This window comes from Artemia sp. Qi Xiang Cuo, chromosome 8, assembly GCF_049724085.1.
Source record: "Artemia sp. Qi Xiang Cuo chromosome 8, ASM4972408v1, whole genome shotgun sequence".
NCBI lineage: Eukaryota > Metazoa > Arthropoda > Branchiopoda > Anostraca > Artemiidae > Artemia > Artemia sp. Qi Xiang Cuo.
This window is the reverse complement of record NC_142801.1, coordinates 13,085,939-13,103,570: the sequence shown is the minus strand read 5'-3', so window position 1 is coordinate 13,103,570 and position 17,632 is coordinate 13,085,939. Positions and strand designations below refer to the sequence as shown.

Below are 17,632 nucleotides of genomic sequence, written 5' to 3'. Positions count from 1 at the left end.
TTGGCAAAATGTAAGTCTAGGAGAGTTTTACCTCCCCAATTGATTCCGTGTTCTCCCATTCCCTTTGCTGTGCTTTTCAGGACAAAGTTCATCAAAATATCCTTATAAATGGGATAGAACTTAAATGCTAAACTCCTGACTTAAAACAAAACCAGCTACTCACCTCATTTCCTACCTTAACCGCGGCTATGTTATTCTTGTATATAGTACTTATCACTTTAATGCACTTATCTCGTATACAATACAAATAGGACCTTTCCTAAAGCTTTTCTAATGGTGACTCAAGAATGATGTACGTTTTCTTGAAACTTGGATCAAGATGTGACGGGTGTGATAAGACCAAGGCTTAACAACCTATAAGGCATTTATCCAGCAAAGCCTTTTGGAGGTTCTCATCCACATTTGAGAGTCCTCCCTCACTAAGCATAACCTGCGTTTGAGAGCAGGCTATGTATCAGTATGTATGGGTCAAGGATTGGATGCGTTATTGCTCTTCTTCTCTGCCATTTATGCATCAATTATTTTGTTGAATGTTTTCGGCTGGACATTCACCATTAGATGTCAGAAAAAGTTAAAAATGACAAAAATTCACAATATCGTTTTTGATATCGATATTTACGTTTCGGTATTGATATTTAGGTCGACACATCGATATATAAATATCGATATTGAATATCGCCCAACACTAGGGAGCAACCCCCCTTGCCGTTTTACTAACAGTTCACTGCAGCTCTTTTTGGCTATTTTATCAACATATTTTATGTTTACTTCTTTTCTAGAGTTCTCTTTCAGTACCAGTGATTTTTTTTGCCTAATGCTTGGGTATTTAAACACAAATTCCAAAAAGCTACACATGTAACATTGTTAATTCAAAAGTTGCTTAGTAACTTACAGTAGTTCCATATTCAGAAACAAGCTTAAACAACAAGATATCATTTAATAAAATATTTTTGTTGAAGAAACTGCATATGCTTGCATAGAAGAGAAGATACAAAAGGGATAATTTCCTCTTACTAGAAAAATTGAAAAGTGTGGACAAAACCCCATTTTTCTAGTTTTTATTATGCAGCTTTTTAAGAGTGCAACAAGTAGATAAAGATCCACTAAAAGGATCTTTTTGGTTTCTCATTTGATATAAGCCTTTTTCAAACAGTTCGTGGTAACGAACTGTAAGTAAGGAGCGACCCGGCTCAATGGCGACTAAAACTCTAAAAAACGGAATTTTGATACCAATAGATACATCAAATGAATCATATTTTAATTCTAATTTCAAATATATAAGTTTTATCAAGTTTAATCTTACCCATAAAAAGTTCCGCGCGTGAGAATATTTTGCTGATTTTCGAGAAAAGGGGGAAAGACCCCCTAAAAGTTATAAAAACTTAATGAAAATCACACCATCATATTCAGTGTATCAGTGAACCCTACTGTAGAGGTTTCAAGCTCCTATCTACAAAAATGTGGAATTTTGCATTTTTTGCCAGAAGAAAGATCACGGGCGCGTGTTTATTTGTTTGTTTGTTTGTTTTTTTTCTTTTTCCCAGGGGTGATCGTATTGACCCAGTGGTCCTAGAATATTGTAGGAGGGCTTATTCGAACGGAGATCAAAAGTTCTAATGCCCCTTTTAAGTGACCAAAAAAACTGGAGGGCACCTAGGCCCCCTCCCACGCTCGTATGCTTCCCAAAGTCACCTGATCAAAATTTCGACATACCCATTTCGTTCAGCATAGTCAGAAAATCTAATAAATATGTCTTTTACGATGACTTAATCCCCCACAGTTCCCAGGGGAAGGGCTGCAAGTTATGAACTTTGCCCATTGCTTATATATTGTATTGGTTATTGGGAAGTATACAGACATTTTCAGGAAGAATTTTTTTCTGGTAGGGGGGGGGGCTGAACGAGGGGGTTACTCGGGAGAATCTTTCCGTGGAGGATGTTTCTTTGGGGTAAGGGACATTTCTATGAAGGGGGCGCCGGATTTCCAAGCATTATTTAAAATACGATCAGAAATTAAATTTAAAAAAACAAGTTTTTTCAACTAAAAGCAAGAAGCAACATTAGAACTTAAAGCAAGCAAGAATTATTACGTATATAAGGGGGGTCTCCTCCAAGTCAATACATCGCTCTTTACGCTGTAGTTTTTTTTTAGTGCTTTCAAAAGAGCTATCTATTCTAATTAACGGCCTTTGTGATTAAGGGGTCATTTTTAAAGAATTGGAACAAAATTTGAACTTTATCTTAAAGAGCAAGGTATTGACTAGGGGGCAAACCCCCTAATATGCGTATTAAAAATATATGAATATGGAAGTTTGTTACGTAAGTTAATTCGTAAGTTACGTATATTTATTACTAATAAAAACGTTCGTGAAAAAAATTAAACAACTTTTGAGAAAGCCATTTAACCAAGTAAAACTACAATTAATATGCAAGTTTCGTTTTAATTATTCATGCACGGTGAGCCAAAATCAAAACCTGCATTAATTAAAAAACGTTCACAAATTAAATAAAAAAAACAAGTTTTTTAAACTGAAAGTAAGGAGCGACATTAAAACTTAAAACGATCAGAAATTATTCCGTATATGGAAGGGGCTTTCCCCTCCTCAACGCCTCGCTCTTTACGCTAAAGTTTTACTCTGTCTCAAAACTTTATTTTTTAAAACAATAAAAAACTTTAGCGTAAAGAGCGAGGCGTTGAGGTGGGGAAAGCCCCTTACATATACGGAATAATTTCTGATCGTTTTAAGTTTTAATGTCGCTCCTTACTTTCAGTTTAAAAAACTTGTTTTTTTTATTTAATTGTTCTGAAGGCTGTTTATTCTAGCCAACATTGGAGACGCAAAACTTAGGAGGAAAAAATAGAATACAAATAATGCATAAACTATAAGGAATTAGTCATTAGATTTAATAAGAACTGGTCTTCTAATATTGTATTCCTATTTTTAAGGGATTACTCCAAACAAGCAAAAGCTCCCAGAGGGTTATTTTTTTATTTTTTTTGTATTGCTTTTTTTTTAGTGTTTTCTTTATGTATTTTGTCGTGTATTTTCTTGAATAAACCCGGTTATCAAATCAAAAAAAAAAAAAATATGCTGTGTTCTCTATTTTGATATACAAACAGGGCAATGCTTGATTCTATTCAGTGATTCTAATCAGAGTAAGAGTGACTCTTACTCTGAGCACAAAATCCCAAGAAATCCTTGTCTTTTTAGGGCATATGCCACACAAATGCCAGAAATTACCACAAACAATTATGCAATTTTTATGTGCATTGGCATTAGATTTGGTGATGTCTAGTTCTCACATGGTATGAAAATTGTAGTTTCATCAAATTTCCCATTAAGCTATGAAAGCACAGCCTTTTTTTTCAAAATGTTATTGCTTACATCAAATCGGAATTTTTACAACTTTCATTAACACTAGCTTGGAAAAGACAGAGCTTCTGCTTCTTTGTAAAACATCTCAAAGAAAATAAAAGTTCAGAAGAAAATGTTCTGTGTAATTTTAATACACATCTTGTTAGATTTGGTGAGAGCCAAGGTGAGAGGTAATGCAAAAATTCAACAGGTACAACAGGTAATGCAAAAATTCAACAAATACAAACAATTTTCTGTAGCTTAATCTAGGCATTGGGTTTTGACTGCTTTTGTAAAGATAATCCTTATAAATTAGAAACAATTTTCTAACTTTTTTTTGTTTATTGACACATTATAGTCACATTGTCAATTGTCAGAGAGAATGCTTTCAAATTATTTATTTATCACACATATTCGCACATATGCTGGCGACAGTTCAAAAATCGGATAACAAATACTCCAGTGTCGACATAATTCCCCAGGGCCCCAGGGCAGGTGTTGTAAGTTATGCCCTGGGGGCCTATATGGTTCTTATGGAAGGGCTGCTTGTATAAACTTCAGAGAGGGCTCATTTGATTGGAAATTTAAAGTTGTAGTTCACTTTTTAAGAGTCAAAAGGGTTCAGAGGGCAGCTGACCTCCCCCCCCACGCCCTTTCCCCCCAAATGCATCAGATGAAAATTTGGAGATAACCATTTTATAGTTCATATAGTTAAATAGTCCATTATAGTTTATTGGACTATTATATAGTTTATAGTCCAATAAATATAGTTCAAGGGTCAGATAACAAAATTTCCCGTGTCGCCCCCTCCCAGGGCGCGGGTGCAGGCGTTGTAAGTTATGCTCTGGGGGCATATATGGTTCTTAAGGAAGGGATGGCCGTATAAACTTCAGAGAGGGCACATTTGATTGGAAATTGAAAGTTCGAGTTCATTTTTTAAGAGTCAAAAGAGATCCGAGGACAAATAACCCACCCCCCGCTTTTTTTCCTAACCCATCCGATGAAATTTTGAAATAGCAATTTTGTTAAAACTAGTTCAAAGGTCGGATAAGAAAAACTCCGGTGTTGATTCAACCCCCCCCCCAGGGCCTGAGGGCAGGGGTTCTAAGTTATGCCATAAGGGCATGCATGATTCTTATGAAAGGGATGCTTGTATAAGCTTCATAGAGGGCTCATTTGATTGGAAATTGAAAGTTCTAGTTCACTTTTTAAAAGTCAAGAGATCAGAGGGCAACTAGCCCCTATCCTCCTACGCCATTTTTTCCCCTAACCCCCCAGCTACAAATTTTGAGATTGCCACTTTTTTTTAAATAGTTCAAAAATTAGATAACAAAAACTGTGTCGCCACCCCCCCCCCCAGGGCCCGGGGGTAGGCGTTGTAAGTGATGTCCTGGGGTCGTATATGGTTCTTATGAAAGGGATGCTTGTATAAACTTTAGAGAGAGCTAATTTGATTGAAAATGGAAAGTTCTAGTTCACTTCTAAAGATTCAAAGATATCGAAGGGCAATTAGCCCCCCCCCCCTCCCCATCACGCCCTATTCTCCAAACCCATCCGATAAACATTTTGAGATAGCCATTTTGTTAAAAATAGTTAAAACATCAGATAATAAAAACTCCAAGGTTGACACCCCCCTGGTAGATTGCATACTGCCCCCTTCCTTAACTGTAAAAACCTAAAACCTACTGCGTCATTGGCGCTTCACCGAAAACAAACTATATTACAAATATTTTCTTTTCCAGTTCTTACAGCATTGAAAATGAAAATAAAATTACAGTGAAATTAATTTCACTGATGGATCTTTTAACAAATAATATCATCATATATCAAATATTCAATTTGATTTTGTTTATACTTTCCAAGACTGTTTGAGACCCATATAGTTTTCAGTAAAGCGCCAATGACGCAGTAGGTCTTAGATTTTTACAGTGAGAGAAGGCTGCGGTACCCAAACTCTTGTTTGTAGTGATTTTCGTTCGTTTCTGTTTCGTTAATGAAGAAGAGTTTTTTTTTTAATTAATTTTCCTCAAAGACTTAAGCATAGGGTAGAAGGCGTTTTTGATGAATAAACTTTTGCTAAGAAGTCTTGTCATGGAATATATTTCTATAAGAGGTCTATAACACAGAGTTGGGGATCTAATTTTCTCCAGTTGCTCATCTTCACCTCCCTACACCCTAAAAGCTGTACATAATGTACACAAACAAATAAAAATATGCTTGGGTGGCTAAATTAAGAGTGCTGTTTAGGTTAATGCCCCTAAGAGAAAGATTTTCTTAGAAAGGAAAGATATTTTTCTCAAAGACTTAAGCACAGGGTAGCAAGCATGTTTGATCAACGAACTTTTGCAAACAAGTCTTGTCATGGAATATATTTCTATGAGAGGTGTATAACACAGGATTGGAAGTCTAATTTTCTCCAGTTGCTCTTCTTTACCTCCCTACATTTTAAAAGCTGTACATAATTACATAGTCCTAATGTTCACGAACATACAAAAATATGCTTGGCTGACTAAATTAAGGGTACTGTTTAGCTCCCTAGGAGAAAGAGTTTCCTAGAAAAGAAATATGTTTTTCTCAAAGACTTAAGCACAGGGTAGCAAGCATGTTTGATCAACAAACTTTTGCAAAGAAGACTCATCCTGGAATGTCTTTGTATAAAAGGGCCATAACTCGAATTGATGTGCCCTTGAAGCCTACACCTCTTTTTGAATTGAAACCCGACCCCTCGACTGGGAAGTGAGCCTACCTCAGTGTTAAGCTAACTGTAACTCATGAAAAAAAAATGTCTTATTCTAAATCCATTTGTTCAGAGTGTCTTTGTAGAGCAAATACCTGAGCCTTTCTAGTCATGTAAAGATTTGTAAAAATGGGTCTGCACAAGTTCAGTAGGCAGAAATGGCTGCAGATATCCCATCCATAAATCTTAACAAAACTATCCAATTCCCCACCTTAGTCCACTGTTTTATCTGTAAAGTCAAATGTCATTTGTCCTTGATGTGATTTACCAACTATTTTAGTGTAGCCTTTCTGAATTTTTTTTTTTTTTTGTAATTGAGCTGTAGTGTAATATTTTTGCTCAAAAGATTAAGAATTTAAGATATTTAAAGATGACAGCAAGCTAATAGTAATCTCAAGACATCTTCTAAAACTGCATTCCTAGAGTGATTGGTTCTATTTAGAATCCATTCCAAGCAATAAATGTATTAAATGTAATGAAATAGTAAACCTACCTAGATCTATAAATTTCACTGTAAGGGATTTTGAGAGCTAGGACCCCCCCCCCCCCAAAAAAAAAAAAAAATTAACATACTTTCTCTTCAAGAGGTGGGGCAGTTACGTGCTTCAGGCTAAAACCAAGAACCCGTCAAATAACCAGAGACATTTTTGTTTGGGGGATTCACCATTTTCCCCTGTGATGTGATAGTTTCTCATTTGACGAGAACTGCCTCATGTCATATTTGAAGCTAAACTCTTCAAGCAACTTGGCTTCAAGTAAAAATTTCAAATATTTTCAGTGCTATTTCAAAACCTTATATTCCTCTCTAAGATGATAACAAAGATTTCAAAATAGGGATTGAAGTCTTGAAAAAGGTACTAGTTCATTAGGTTCTAGCCAATGTATCCTTGTTGTTTTTAGCAAGAGTTGGTACCTTTTCCTTATTGACTTGCCATCCGAAATAAGAAGGTGTGTTACAGCTACATCATAAAAGAGGTGAAAAAACCAGATTCTGAATGTTTATGGATATTCTATAAGAGACTGGTGAATTTTGGGTACAACATGCAAATAAAATTAAGAATGAAAATGAATTTTGAAATTTTCTCTGAATCTGAACCTTGAGAAAGGATTTTGTTTTTCTGTTACAAGTTTTGTATTTCATTTTTATGCTTGTCGTGAGTTTTGAAGTGCTGTTTTAAATTTTGGTCACATACAAAAGCCTATTTTTATTTTTCACTTAATTTGTAGATTTTTCATATTGTTAGTAAAAGCTTTTTGTTAATTGATAAAAATTCTTTATCTCTGCATAAACAGAAATTTGTTTGTAACATTGGGATAACACAAACAGGTCTTCAGTTTTACCAAATAGAAGGGATTGCTCACTGAATTAAATGTAAATGACTGATAATCTACTGGATTTAATTGCCATTTTCTATGTTCCACCTCCTAGCTTGTGAGTGTTTTGTTTACAAAGAGTTTGATATGGTACTTAATGCTTATCAAATTCAAAATTTATAACTTTAGTATGTTTTTGCACTCGGTTGTGAAAATTTTGCAAAATTTTATTTGACACACTTTGAGTTTTTGCATCTGACCCAAGTTGGATTAAGTTGTTACTTTTCATTGTAAATTAAAATTCAGTTTTAATTAACTACTGGAAACATACTGCCATCATTGCAAAATGCTGTGAAATGCACTACACATTTTGACTGCGGCCATAATTATTTTGTTGGAACTTTCTAATTTTGAGTCTGCCGAACTAATACCACAAATTGGAAAGAAAAATTTTGTATAAATTGTATTTGAATTAGTATTAGCTTTTGCATCACTTGGTCTTGCCTTACATAAGATTTGCAGTCAAATTCAGACTCTGCACAGAGTTGTAAAATTACCAGCATTTTTGCAAGATTATATTTTGTGCACACTGCAAATTTTGTCTTGCAATCTAAGCAAAATCACTTCAACAGTCATCACAATTAGCTTGTCAAAATCAAAAGCATGCCAAAACGAAACTAAAAATCACGAGCAAAAACGCATATTTTGAATAGCAGTTTTCGTCCGAGTTTGTGAGAGCTAAGGGAAGATATATATGCACAAAATGCTCATAAGTTTGATAAAACTGTTCAAAAATAGTTGGGATTTCACAGTGGAATTTTCTGAAATGTCTTATCTTTGTCACAAAACATGGTCACGACGACTATGCAAAAAAACAACTTTTATTTCGTTTATTGATTGCCTATTACAAAGACAAACCAAAACAATATAACTCATTCACATTAATAAATTTTACATCACTACTGGTTTAAGACCTATATTTTTAATTTTAGACTTTTCTTACTCTCAGAAATTAGTTTTGGGCAGTTTTTTGGGATCGCCGTCAGGGGGTTCACTGAAATCCACTTTTGAGCAATTAAAAACTGTATGGAAATATTGCATATATAGTAATTATAAATTTTCAAAATCCTCAGTACATTCACTTTGCAATGGTAAGCTTAAATGTAGGTACTTCTTGCATTCGTTAGACTCTAAGTAAAGTGATTCATGTGAAGTTCAAGCCATATTTTTACCTGCTGGAAGCTGGTAACTATAACTATATAACTGGTAACATAACTATAGTGTTAATACAAAATACTTTAATACACAGTGTTGAGCTGGTACATAACTATAGTACTAGTACAAAATACTTCAACACAGTGTTGATATATGCTTCTCAAATCAAGAGCCCACCATATCAAATTTCTGTACCTTTAGCAAGTGTGGTGTTAAAATCAGCACAGAACATGGATTGTTCTTAAATCATGGCTTTTTATTGATAAATTTTACTGTATTCCAGCTCACATATTAAAATTACTAGAGTAAATCTCAATAAAACCTGAGTTGTGTTTCAGTTTGGGCTCAAAAGTTCATTTTTTTTTTGGACTTCTGGAATTATAGAAGTGACTCCTAGGAATTGAGCTAAAGCGGCGTTCACAAGCGTGTCTAGCTAGAATCCCATGTCTAGACACGTGTCTAGCCAGAATCCAATGTCTAGGCAACAACCGTTCACAAGTAAAATTCAGCGCTTAGCTAGACACGCTAGACAAGGCGCTTGGCTAGACATTGAGTTCTAGTCTCTAGAACTCAATATCTAGGGTTTTCGATCACAGCCAATCAGAATGTGAATCCACTATTTTCATCATTATTGTTTACATTTGTAAACTGAAATTTAATTTTTGTTTTCTCATTAATGGTTTTTTTCATTTTAGACAAATATACAACACCAGACATAATAATGAAGCACACTAAGGCAATTGTTTTGCTTATCTCATCCCTTAGCTTGTGACAGTAAAAATAGGGATTATAATATTTGAAAGTTTTGTCCACATAAGGTCTGTTGATTGGCTAGAAATGACAATTTGAAACTAAATTTGTTGTTTTAGCTAAGCACCAAATTTTACATGTGAACGGTCGTTGCCTAGACATTGGATTCTGGCTAGACACGTGTCTAGACATTGGATTCTAGCTAGACACGCTAGTGAACGCCGCTTAATGTTAAAGTCAACTTCAATTTTTCTCACGTTGGGACAAGTGTTCCTTGTGTCTTTCGAATTACACAAGAAAGGATAGAGTTAAGAGGAGAAAAACATATTCATTGGACCTTATTTGGGGAGAAATTTATTTCTAAAGGTTCTATTCCCTTAGAACCAAACATTTCAAAGTTCAAGAAAAGTCAGTGTCCTGGACTGAGGTGTCAGGTCTTTGACTGAGTAATCAAAACATCTTTCAGGGCCCTAATTTGAACTCTAAATCTTTTCCTGGAAGTTCACTAGCCTAGCTCAAGAAGTTTCCAAGTTGGCAAAAGGCTACTAAATTGTAATTTTACTTGACTTCACAATGACTGACTGATTCTGTAACTCTGTACTGACTTATTTAAGTAAGAAAAAGAGAAACGATTTTCAAGTTTGGCTTTTAAAGTTTTTACATGGACATGCAAAAAATTACATTCTGCTGTCTAAGTTACATTATATTTCTGAAGTTACATGTTCTAAAGTTACAGATATTTTAAATAAATAGCATTTTGCATACAATCAAATTATAAAGAGAACTAATCTCCTGAGCATCAATAATGACAATATTTATTGTGTTTTGGCTATGAAAATAAGCAAACAAACTGTCTGAGAATTTTTTTTAAGATTTTTTAAAGACTTTGTTTGAAGTTTCGATATTAATCTTTGTATTTGTGATTTCTGAAACTATCCAATGATAATAATTACCATATGTTCTATATGTCCTAGCTATTGACTTCTAGTAAACAATATTTACAGGACAAATTTGTTTAGATATTCAAGTTAAACTTATTTTAATAAGACTCTTTAAGGGCTTTTGAGTATTTCATGAAGCTGTCGAGGGTGATGAATGTCGCACCAAGCGTCGAAAATACTGTATTTCTAATTATGAAAATACTAAAACATGAACTTGGTGAATTTTGCTGTCAGGAATGGACTTATTCGCCAAATTAGGGGCCTTGGGAAGTTGAAGGACTCTAAATTATCTTCAACATCTGCTGAGCAAGCTTAGCGTAATGAAAAAATTGTGAAAGGGTTTTTTATTTCATTATGTCATTCATAGCCAGTGTGGTCCTACAAATTATTTGTGAGCTAGCTTAAGGAAATGCCGAGGAATGGATTTACACCCGAGGGTTTTGCATGCTACTGCTTCTATTATTTTTCTACTTACAGGGCTTTAAAGATTTAGTAAAGACAGGTCTATCAATCTTAATTTGAAAGAAAGAAGATATTTCCAAGCTGGTCTATGAGTATTCTGTTCTTGGACTGTGCCTTGAGGAGGGCTGTTCCTAAGCTGGTGGTGTGTGAGGCAAACCTAACACCCCTGCTCCTCTGACCTCATCATAAATATGCAATGATACGTATATGTAGTAATTTTGCTTCAAAAACTTCTATCTGTTATTTAGAATATCGTTTTCAAGCCTGTGAGCTCATTGATGGGCTTTAAAATATATCTCAAATAATAGAAACAGATCGCTGAGTGGAAAGTAAGAAGGCTAAAATGAACAGAAAATTTAAGTTCTAAAAATAAAAATGAGTTTTTAAGGAAATGTTTTATTGTTCAACATGTATAGAAGTTGTCAAATTATTATATCTTTCCAATGTTAAAGGAATTTTTCTGGGTTTGGCAAGCAGATTTAGTTATAGGCCTAGTACTATCCTCTTTAGCTCATTTTCAGGGGTATTAATTCCAAATGACTTCAATCTTTCTTGAGACATTGATGTTGGCAAATACGTTTTTATTACCATCAATTTCCTAAAGCACTATTCACAGTCGGTCATTGTTAGTGGTATGGTCAGGTGTATTCAGAGTGCAATCCATAAATTAAGAAAAAAAAATCTTTTCTCTTATGATTTTCATGTCTTTTATCGTTGATGATATTGATTTTGTTCTAGTCAGTAATTGAATTTATATTTAGAAACTCATTTTTGAGCCTTTTTTATGTCAGAATGCTCGTTTACAGTCTTATGATTTTGTAACTTCTTACAACAACCTATGAAAATGTCCTTTCTGTGGATAGTTTTGATGTCAAACAAAAACTGCATTGTGACATGTAATTGGAAAACGTATCCAGTATTATAGCGGAATAAACTTTTCTTTTTCCTATAGGCTATGGCTTTTCCTCTAATGTTATTGGCCATCTTCTTGGCCTTAGATCACTAAACACTTTGTCTTGGAATGTCTCAATCAACTTAGCACACTTTTGTATCTTATCATAATTCAACGATTCTGATCAGATGTCCAGAGTTTTTTTTTTCTGGATCACCATAGGCAGCGTGGCGCTGCCTGAGTAAATAGAAATAAGGCTTCAGTGTATTATGTTGTTTTCCCAGGCCGCTTTGTATGGAAGGAGTTTTTGTAGGAATTTTAGAGGGGGCTCATTCGATTGGTAATTGAAGGTCTAATGACCTTTTCAAGAGTCAAAAGGGACTGGAGAGAAACCAGCCCCTTTTATGCTCCTTTAAGCCACACTTCCTCAAAGATATCCGATGGAAATTTTGAGATGGCTGTTTTGTTCAAAATATTTGCAAGGACACTAGATGCATGCTACTGCGACTACGGCTGCTAATACGACTACTAATACTGCAATACTATGACTAACACTAAGATTACAAATAGGCTACTACGAAATGCGACTTGGGATGGAATTAAACCTAATAATAGGAAGCTAAATGCTGGATCAGAATTTTGCCAATAAACAAGTCATCTTCTTTTTACTAGTTCGTCATTTTTCGCCACCCTTTACTGAAAACCATTTGACATAGGATATTTTTTCAATTGTAGGATATCCCATATCACTCTTTTAGAAAGGTGTTAGGTCCAAAAAGGTAATACTCTCTCTCTTTCTCTCTCCCCCCCTCTCTCTCTCTCTCTCTCTCTTCCACTCACTCTCTCTTTCTCTCTCTTACACCTGTGTCATGCTGGCCTAGTAGAATCGTCATGTACTAACAAACTGTTAGCATCGCTTATTTCCTAAGCTTTTGTTCAATCACTATCGCAATAGGATTTTCTGTTATTCACTTTGTCTCTGTAAAGTCACCATCAGATTTAACCACAAATTGAGTTCAATTGCGTTTAGTTTTTTCTGTAAAAACAACTTGAGAATTTTGTTCATTTAGAATTACGTAACAAATTACCAAGAATGTAGAAGTTTAGGACTTTTCGACCCAGATGCCTCTGAAAATGAAGGGTCGAAAAATCTTGTTAGACATAGCATTTCAAGTAACAATTCCAATTGAGCTGCTTTATTGTCCTTTACCAACTCTCTCCTTTGGGCATTGGATAGTTTTTTTTACATCTTCTTTTATATGCACTCTAAAATTGAGGATAAAAGGATACAGGATCTCCAGAACTTTTGATGGCGCTTAGGGTGCCAAATTGATGTTTCAGTTACTGGGTCTTTTTACAGGACCAGGTAGCAAGCCTGTCACCCAACCTTGCAGCAGTTGGAATCGAACCCCGAGCCAGTCCTGCCAGGTAGAGAATCAATCCATTGTTCTATCGTAGGTATTTCAAAATTAGTCGGTTAGTAAAAATTTATTTTATTTTCCAGAAAAAAAAATAGGAGAAGGACAGTTTTATAACGACAAGAAGAGTGAAACTATTCAGTATTGATTAAAGTCAATAATCAATCAGCTCCTCATCGCGATTCTGGACTGTTGAGTCTATTGCTGTATCCTTTACCTTACCCCTTTACCCTTTTTATTCCATCTTCTCTCCGTGAAAAAAAAAAAAACATTGGAGTTTCATTCCAGGTCAGATCAGTCTGACATAAACACATCACAGTTTCACTTTTAAAAGTTCGTATATTCAACATGTTTTTACTTTTCTAGGAAGTTATCTGGTATCTTGGAGTTCTTCTCCAGGCTGAAGAATCTTGGCAAAACACCCAGTATTTCCATCCATCTAACCCGGAAAGGACACTAATTGAACCCCAAGTAGAAGGTCCCATATATAATTTTCCTAACAATGGAGTTAATGGACTTTACCCGTGCTTCCCAGCTTTACCATCAGCTATACCAGTTCCTTTGCAACCCGTGCCCGATTTGTTCTTACATCCTGCATGCATCTCAATTGGAAATAATCCCCTAGTTTATAATCCTACAAGTGCTGAATATGTTCCTTATATTACTCAAGGCTTTCATTCTTCAAATGACCATGATGGGACTCCCGTGGCTATGCAAGCTCCAAGGCTGCCTACATATGTTAATCGCAGTACAGATGTGCCATTGTACCAGGACCTATCTTTCAGCACAAGAGGAGGCACTAGTGGACTTGAACTAGGTGACCATGTGTATATGGATGTGTCTCCCGTGGATATGCAAGCTCCAAGGCTGCCTACATATGTTAATCGCAGTACAGATGTGCCATTGTACCAGGACCTATCTTTCAGCACACGAGGAGGCACTAGTGGACTTGAACTAGGTGACCATGTGTATATGGATGGGTCTCCCGTGGATATGCAAGCTCCAAGGCTGCCTACATATGTTAATCGCAGTACAGATGTGCCATTGTACCAGGACCTATCTTTCAGCACAAGAGGAGGCACTAGTGGACTTGAACTAGGTGACCATGTGTATATGGACTTCACTGATGATTTAGGATTCATTTTCATTAACAATAAGGTAAACAACTCCTATATTTATTCGATATTATTGTGATAGTTATAAACAGCTTTCCTTTTAAGTAAAAGCCGGGCATGTTGGCTAATTTTCTAGGAAAAATGTGTGTGCTAGCTGATATTTTTGGTAAATTTTTGCGTCCTTGTGAGTTTTTTTTGTTGTTTTATATACTATTTTTCCTTGTTTTGGGGAGATGGAGCTAGATCTAAAATTATTATCTTCAGAGATGTGACACCTAAGTTACTACGCACGTATACAAGGGCGGCTGCCATTTACACCCCTCTTCTTTTCGGTATGCTCACTATGGCATAAGAATGGGCCTTCAGCCTTTGTAGATGAAGCCCTTGCCTAATTTATATGCTTGTTTCCAAAGTATATATTTATGTATTCGTTTTAATATTTTTTTCCTCCGCGGTTTTTTTTTTAAATATACTTTTTTAAATCTAATGTTGAGCCGTGGAGCTACCGTGTTTCAAAGTATCAATGCTTGGTGATTCCCTGAACTATGAAACATTGAAGCCGGCTAGTATCTGGACTATAACCTAAAGCTCAGTAGTCGAGTTTTTCTCAGAAACAATGTTTGGGTGTGACAAACTCAGAACAAACTTGCCCACTGAATGTCTTGCAAATCTCAGTGCTTTCAACCTACTGGCGAGTTCTCTGACAAGATACCAATGGCTACAGCGCTCAATCTCAGGCAAATCTCTAAGTGCGTGATTGATGAAAATTTTGCCGTGCAGTTAAATACGTTTCCTTGCATAATGCAGTTGGTACCTCTTCATACCAAGCGAAATGTGCTTATTAACAAATAAAAACACAACTATCATATAATCAAAATATCCAGTCCATCCTTGGATGCCGGGAACTACAATATTGACATTTTAAGCATAGCCTAATATGCTGAGCTGTCACTGCTCCTACTCTCAGACACAACCTTTCCTCTCATTAAAAAAACAAACAAAAAACAAGAACCAAATACCTTTCTGCTGTTAACCCCAGGGAAAAGTACCCCATACAAAATTAAAATAAACTAATTCAATCAAAATTCGAATTTTATAAAACTCTTATTATTCTTATCTTAATTCTATTACGTTTAATTTATTCTTAAAGTATTTGTTTGCCACATCTAAATTTAACAATTCTCTTAAAATTCTAAGAAATGATTTTTTATTCTTTTCTTAAATGAAGCAAACTCTTAGCTCTTCTGGGATGAAATTCCATGTCTTCGCACATGTTATATTTAGAGCAAAATCAAACCGTACAGTTAGGGTAATAGGTATGTATAAGTTTGATTGTGATTGGGTATGAAAATTATGCTAGTCTGAAATACTTCGAATAATACATTAAATTAATCTGACAGCTCGTCAGCTAAAAACTTAAACACAAAAGTCAGGCATGGCAGTTGGTGGAGTGACTCCAGTGGAAAATACTCTTCATTTTTTTCCAATTGATCTCACACATCTTTTGTGAATCGAGTTTAGTTTTCGCAGGTGAAAATTGAAGGTCGACTGCCAGATCAATACACAATGCTATAAATGGGGTTTTATCAGAGGATTGTACAGGAGGAACAGTGTTTTCTTCTGCGAAGTCTTCTTCAGTCTTTTTTATTATTCCAAGATTCCAGGATAGCTTCAGTTTCAGTAATTGGGTGTCATGCAGGGATGACAGGTTCTCATCAAGGAGGATTCCCAGGTATTTTGGGAAATCCTTTTCTGGTCGATTGATCAGACCCCTGGATGGTTGGATACCATATTTTTCTGGATGGACATCCCCGACTCGCGAAAACAATAAAACGAAAGATTTTTCAACATTAATGACAAGTCGGTTAGCATACATCTAGAGATATGACTCCTCCTGGTATCTTTTAGCTTAGATATGAGCGTTGTCTCATACTTTTCACAGTAGCCAAACATAGGATTGTCGACAAAAGCTACGAGCTCATTATCGTCATCTTCAGGTCGAAGGATTCTTCATCGTAGCATAGGTTAAAGCAGCGAAGGTTTGTCCGTGCCGTGTTCAGCATTTGACATAGATCAATAACGTGGATAAAAAATGGCAGTGGTTCTATTATTGAGCCCCGGGGGACACCACAGTTGGGAATTGTATCATCTCCTGCATTTTCTCACATATAAATCTTGCAATCCTTCAGAAGTGATCTAAACTAATCCTGAGCTTCGTCTCTCATCCCTCCTACATGTTCTGGTTTTCCCAGAAAATTGGAATGGTTCATACCATCAAATGCTTGTCTGATATCAAGTAGAACCGCTACAGGTCGTCGGACAGATTCCAGAGCCTTATTTGTCCATAAGCTCAATGCGGTTAGTTCATCTTGGATGGAGTGCCCTGGTCTGAACCAAAATTAGCAATTATTGAGAATTTTTTTTCTCGCCGAAAACTGGAGTTGCTGCTGCTGCGGCAAATGTGAAGCTGCTCCCCAAAACTGCTCCTAATGTATTTGCAACGTTTTCTGTTCTTGTTACATTTTTGCAATCAGCAAATTCCATCTTGCATCAATATTTAAACCTTAATAGTGTCGTATCTCTGCCCAAATCTTAATCTACCCTTTCTTCAGAGCTCTTAGCAATTGCGATGACTTTTAAAGTGTTGATTAGTTATCTATCACCTGGCATCTATGCATATAGTCACATTTCCTACAGATAAATCCTCCATGGAATTGGAATTTTGTGGATCCTTTTAGCTATAGAGCAAAGGTCCATCATTCTTACATCTTATCTTCTCCATAGCAGTCAAGGTGTTCCACCGTAATACTCTACTGGTTGAAAGCCAGACATCTTTTTCTAAATGGTGTCTGTTTTTAGGGGGAGGGGGGGCTTCAACACTCCTCTGCCGAAATTACTATCAATTTGAAGAAAACAATTGGCATGTTCTATTGGAATGCATGTCTGCTTTGTGAGGTTCCGGAACCTTTAAACGTTATTCCCGGTTTACACAGATACAAGGAAACTCCAGTGCAGTCAGGAATTACAATTTACCCCCTCCCCTCAAACTGGATCAACCATCTTTAAAAAAGTGATTTGCGTCCTAAAGAAGAATCTTCTAAACCTCGGGAAGTTCACACCAACCACAGCACGCTTCTATAAACCAGTCCAACGCAGTGAAAGGACCTTTATTCTGGTTCATATACCTCCCTGCATAAGAAGGAGCATTCATTGCGTCTTACAATATCCCAAAACAGCTCCTCGACGGTTTGTGTGTATCTTTGTTATTACATTTTCTTTTGATTCATATGCGTCATTGGAGTAACAAAGATGGTAGTAATTAACTGTTAAACAAAAGAGAACATGAAACAGAACTTTAATAATACGATGGGATAAACTATGTGTATAATTGTGGGCGTCTGAAGGGGCTGGGACGGGGGTCAGCACCAACCTC

General features: G+C 35.8%; 1 protein-coding gene across 1 annotated transcript in view; it reads left to right on the top strand.

The window, feature by feature from the left end:
- LOC148949178 (uncharacterized) overlaps positions 1-17,632 on the top strand; it is a 54,552-nt gene that overhangs the window by 8,177 nt on the left and 28,743 nt on the right. The window contains exon 2 of the mRNA XM_089092857.1: positions 13,451-14,242. Within this exon, the coding sequence (XP_088948983.1) occupies positions 13,796-14,242 (447 nt within the window). The 5' untranslated portion in view covers positions 13,451-13,795. The remainder of the gene's footprint in view (positions 1-13,450; positions 14,243-17,632) is intronic.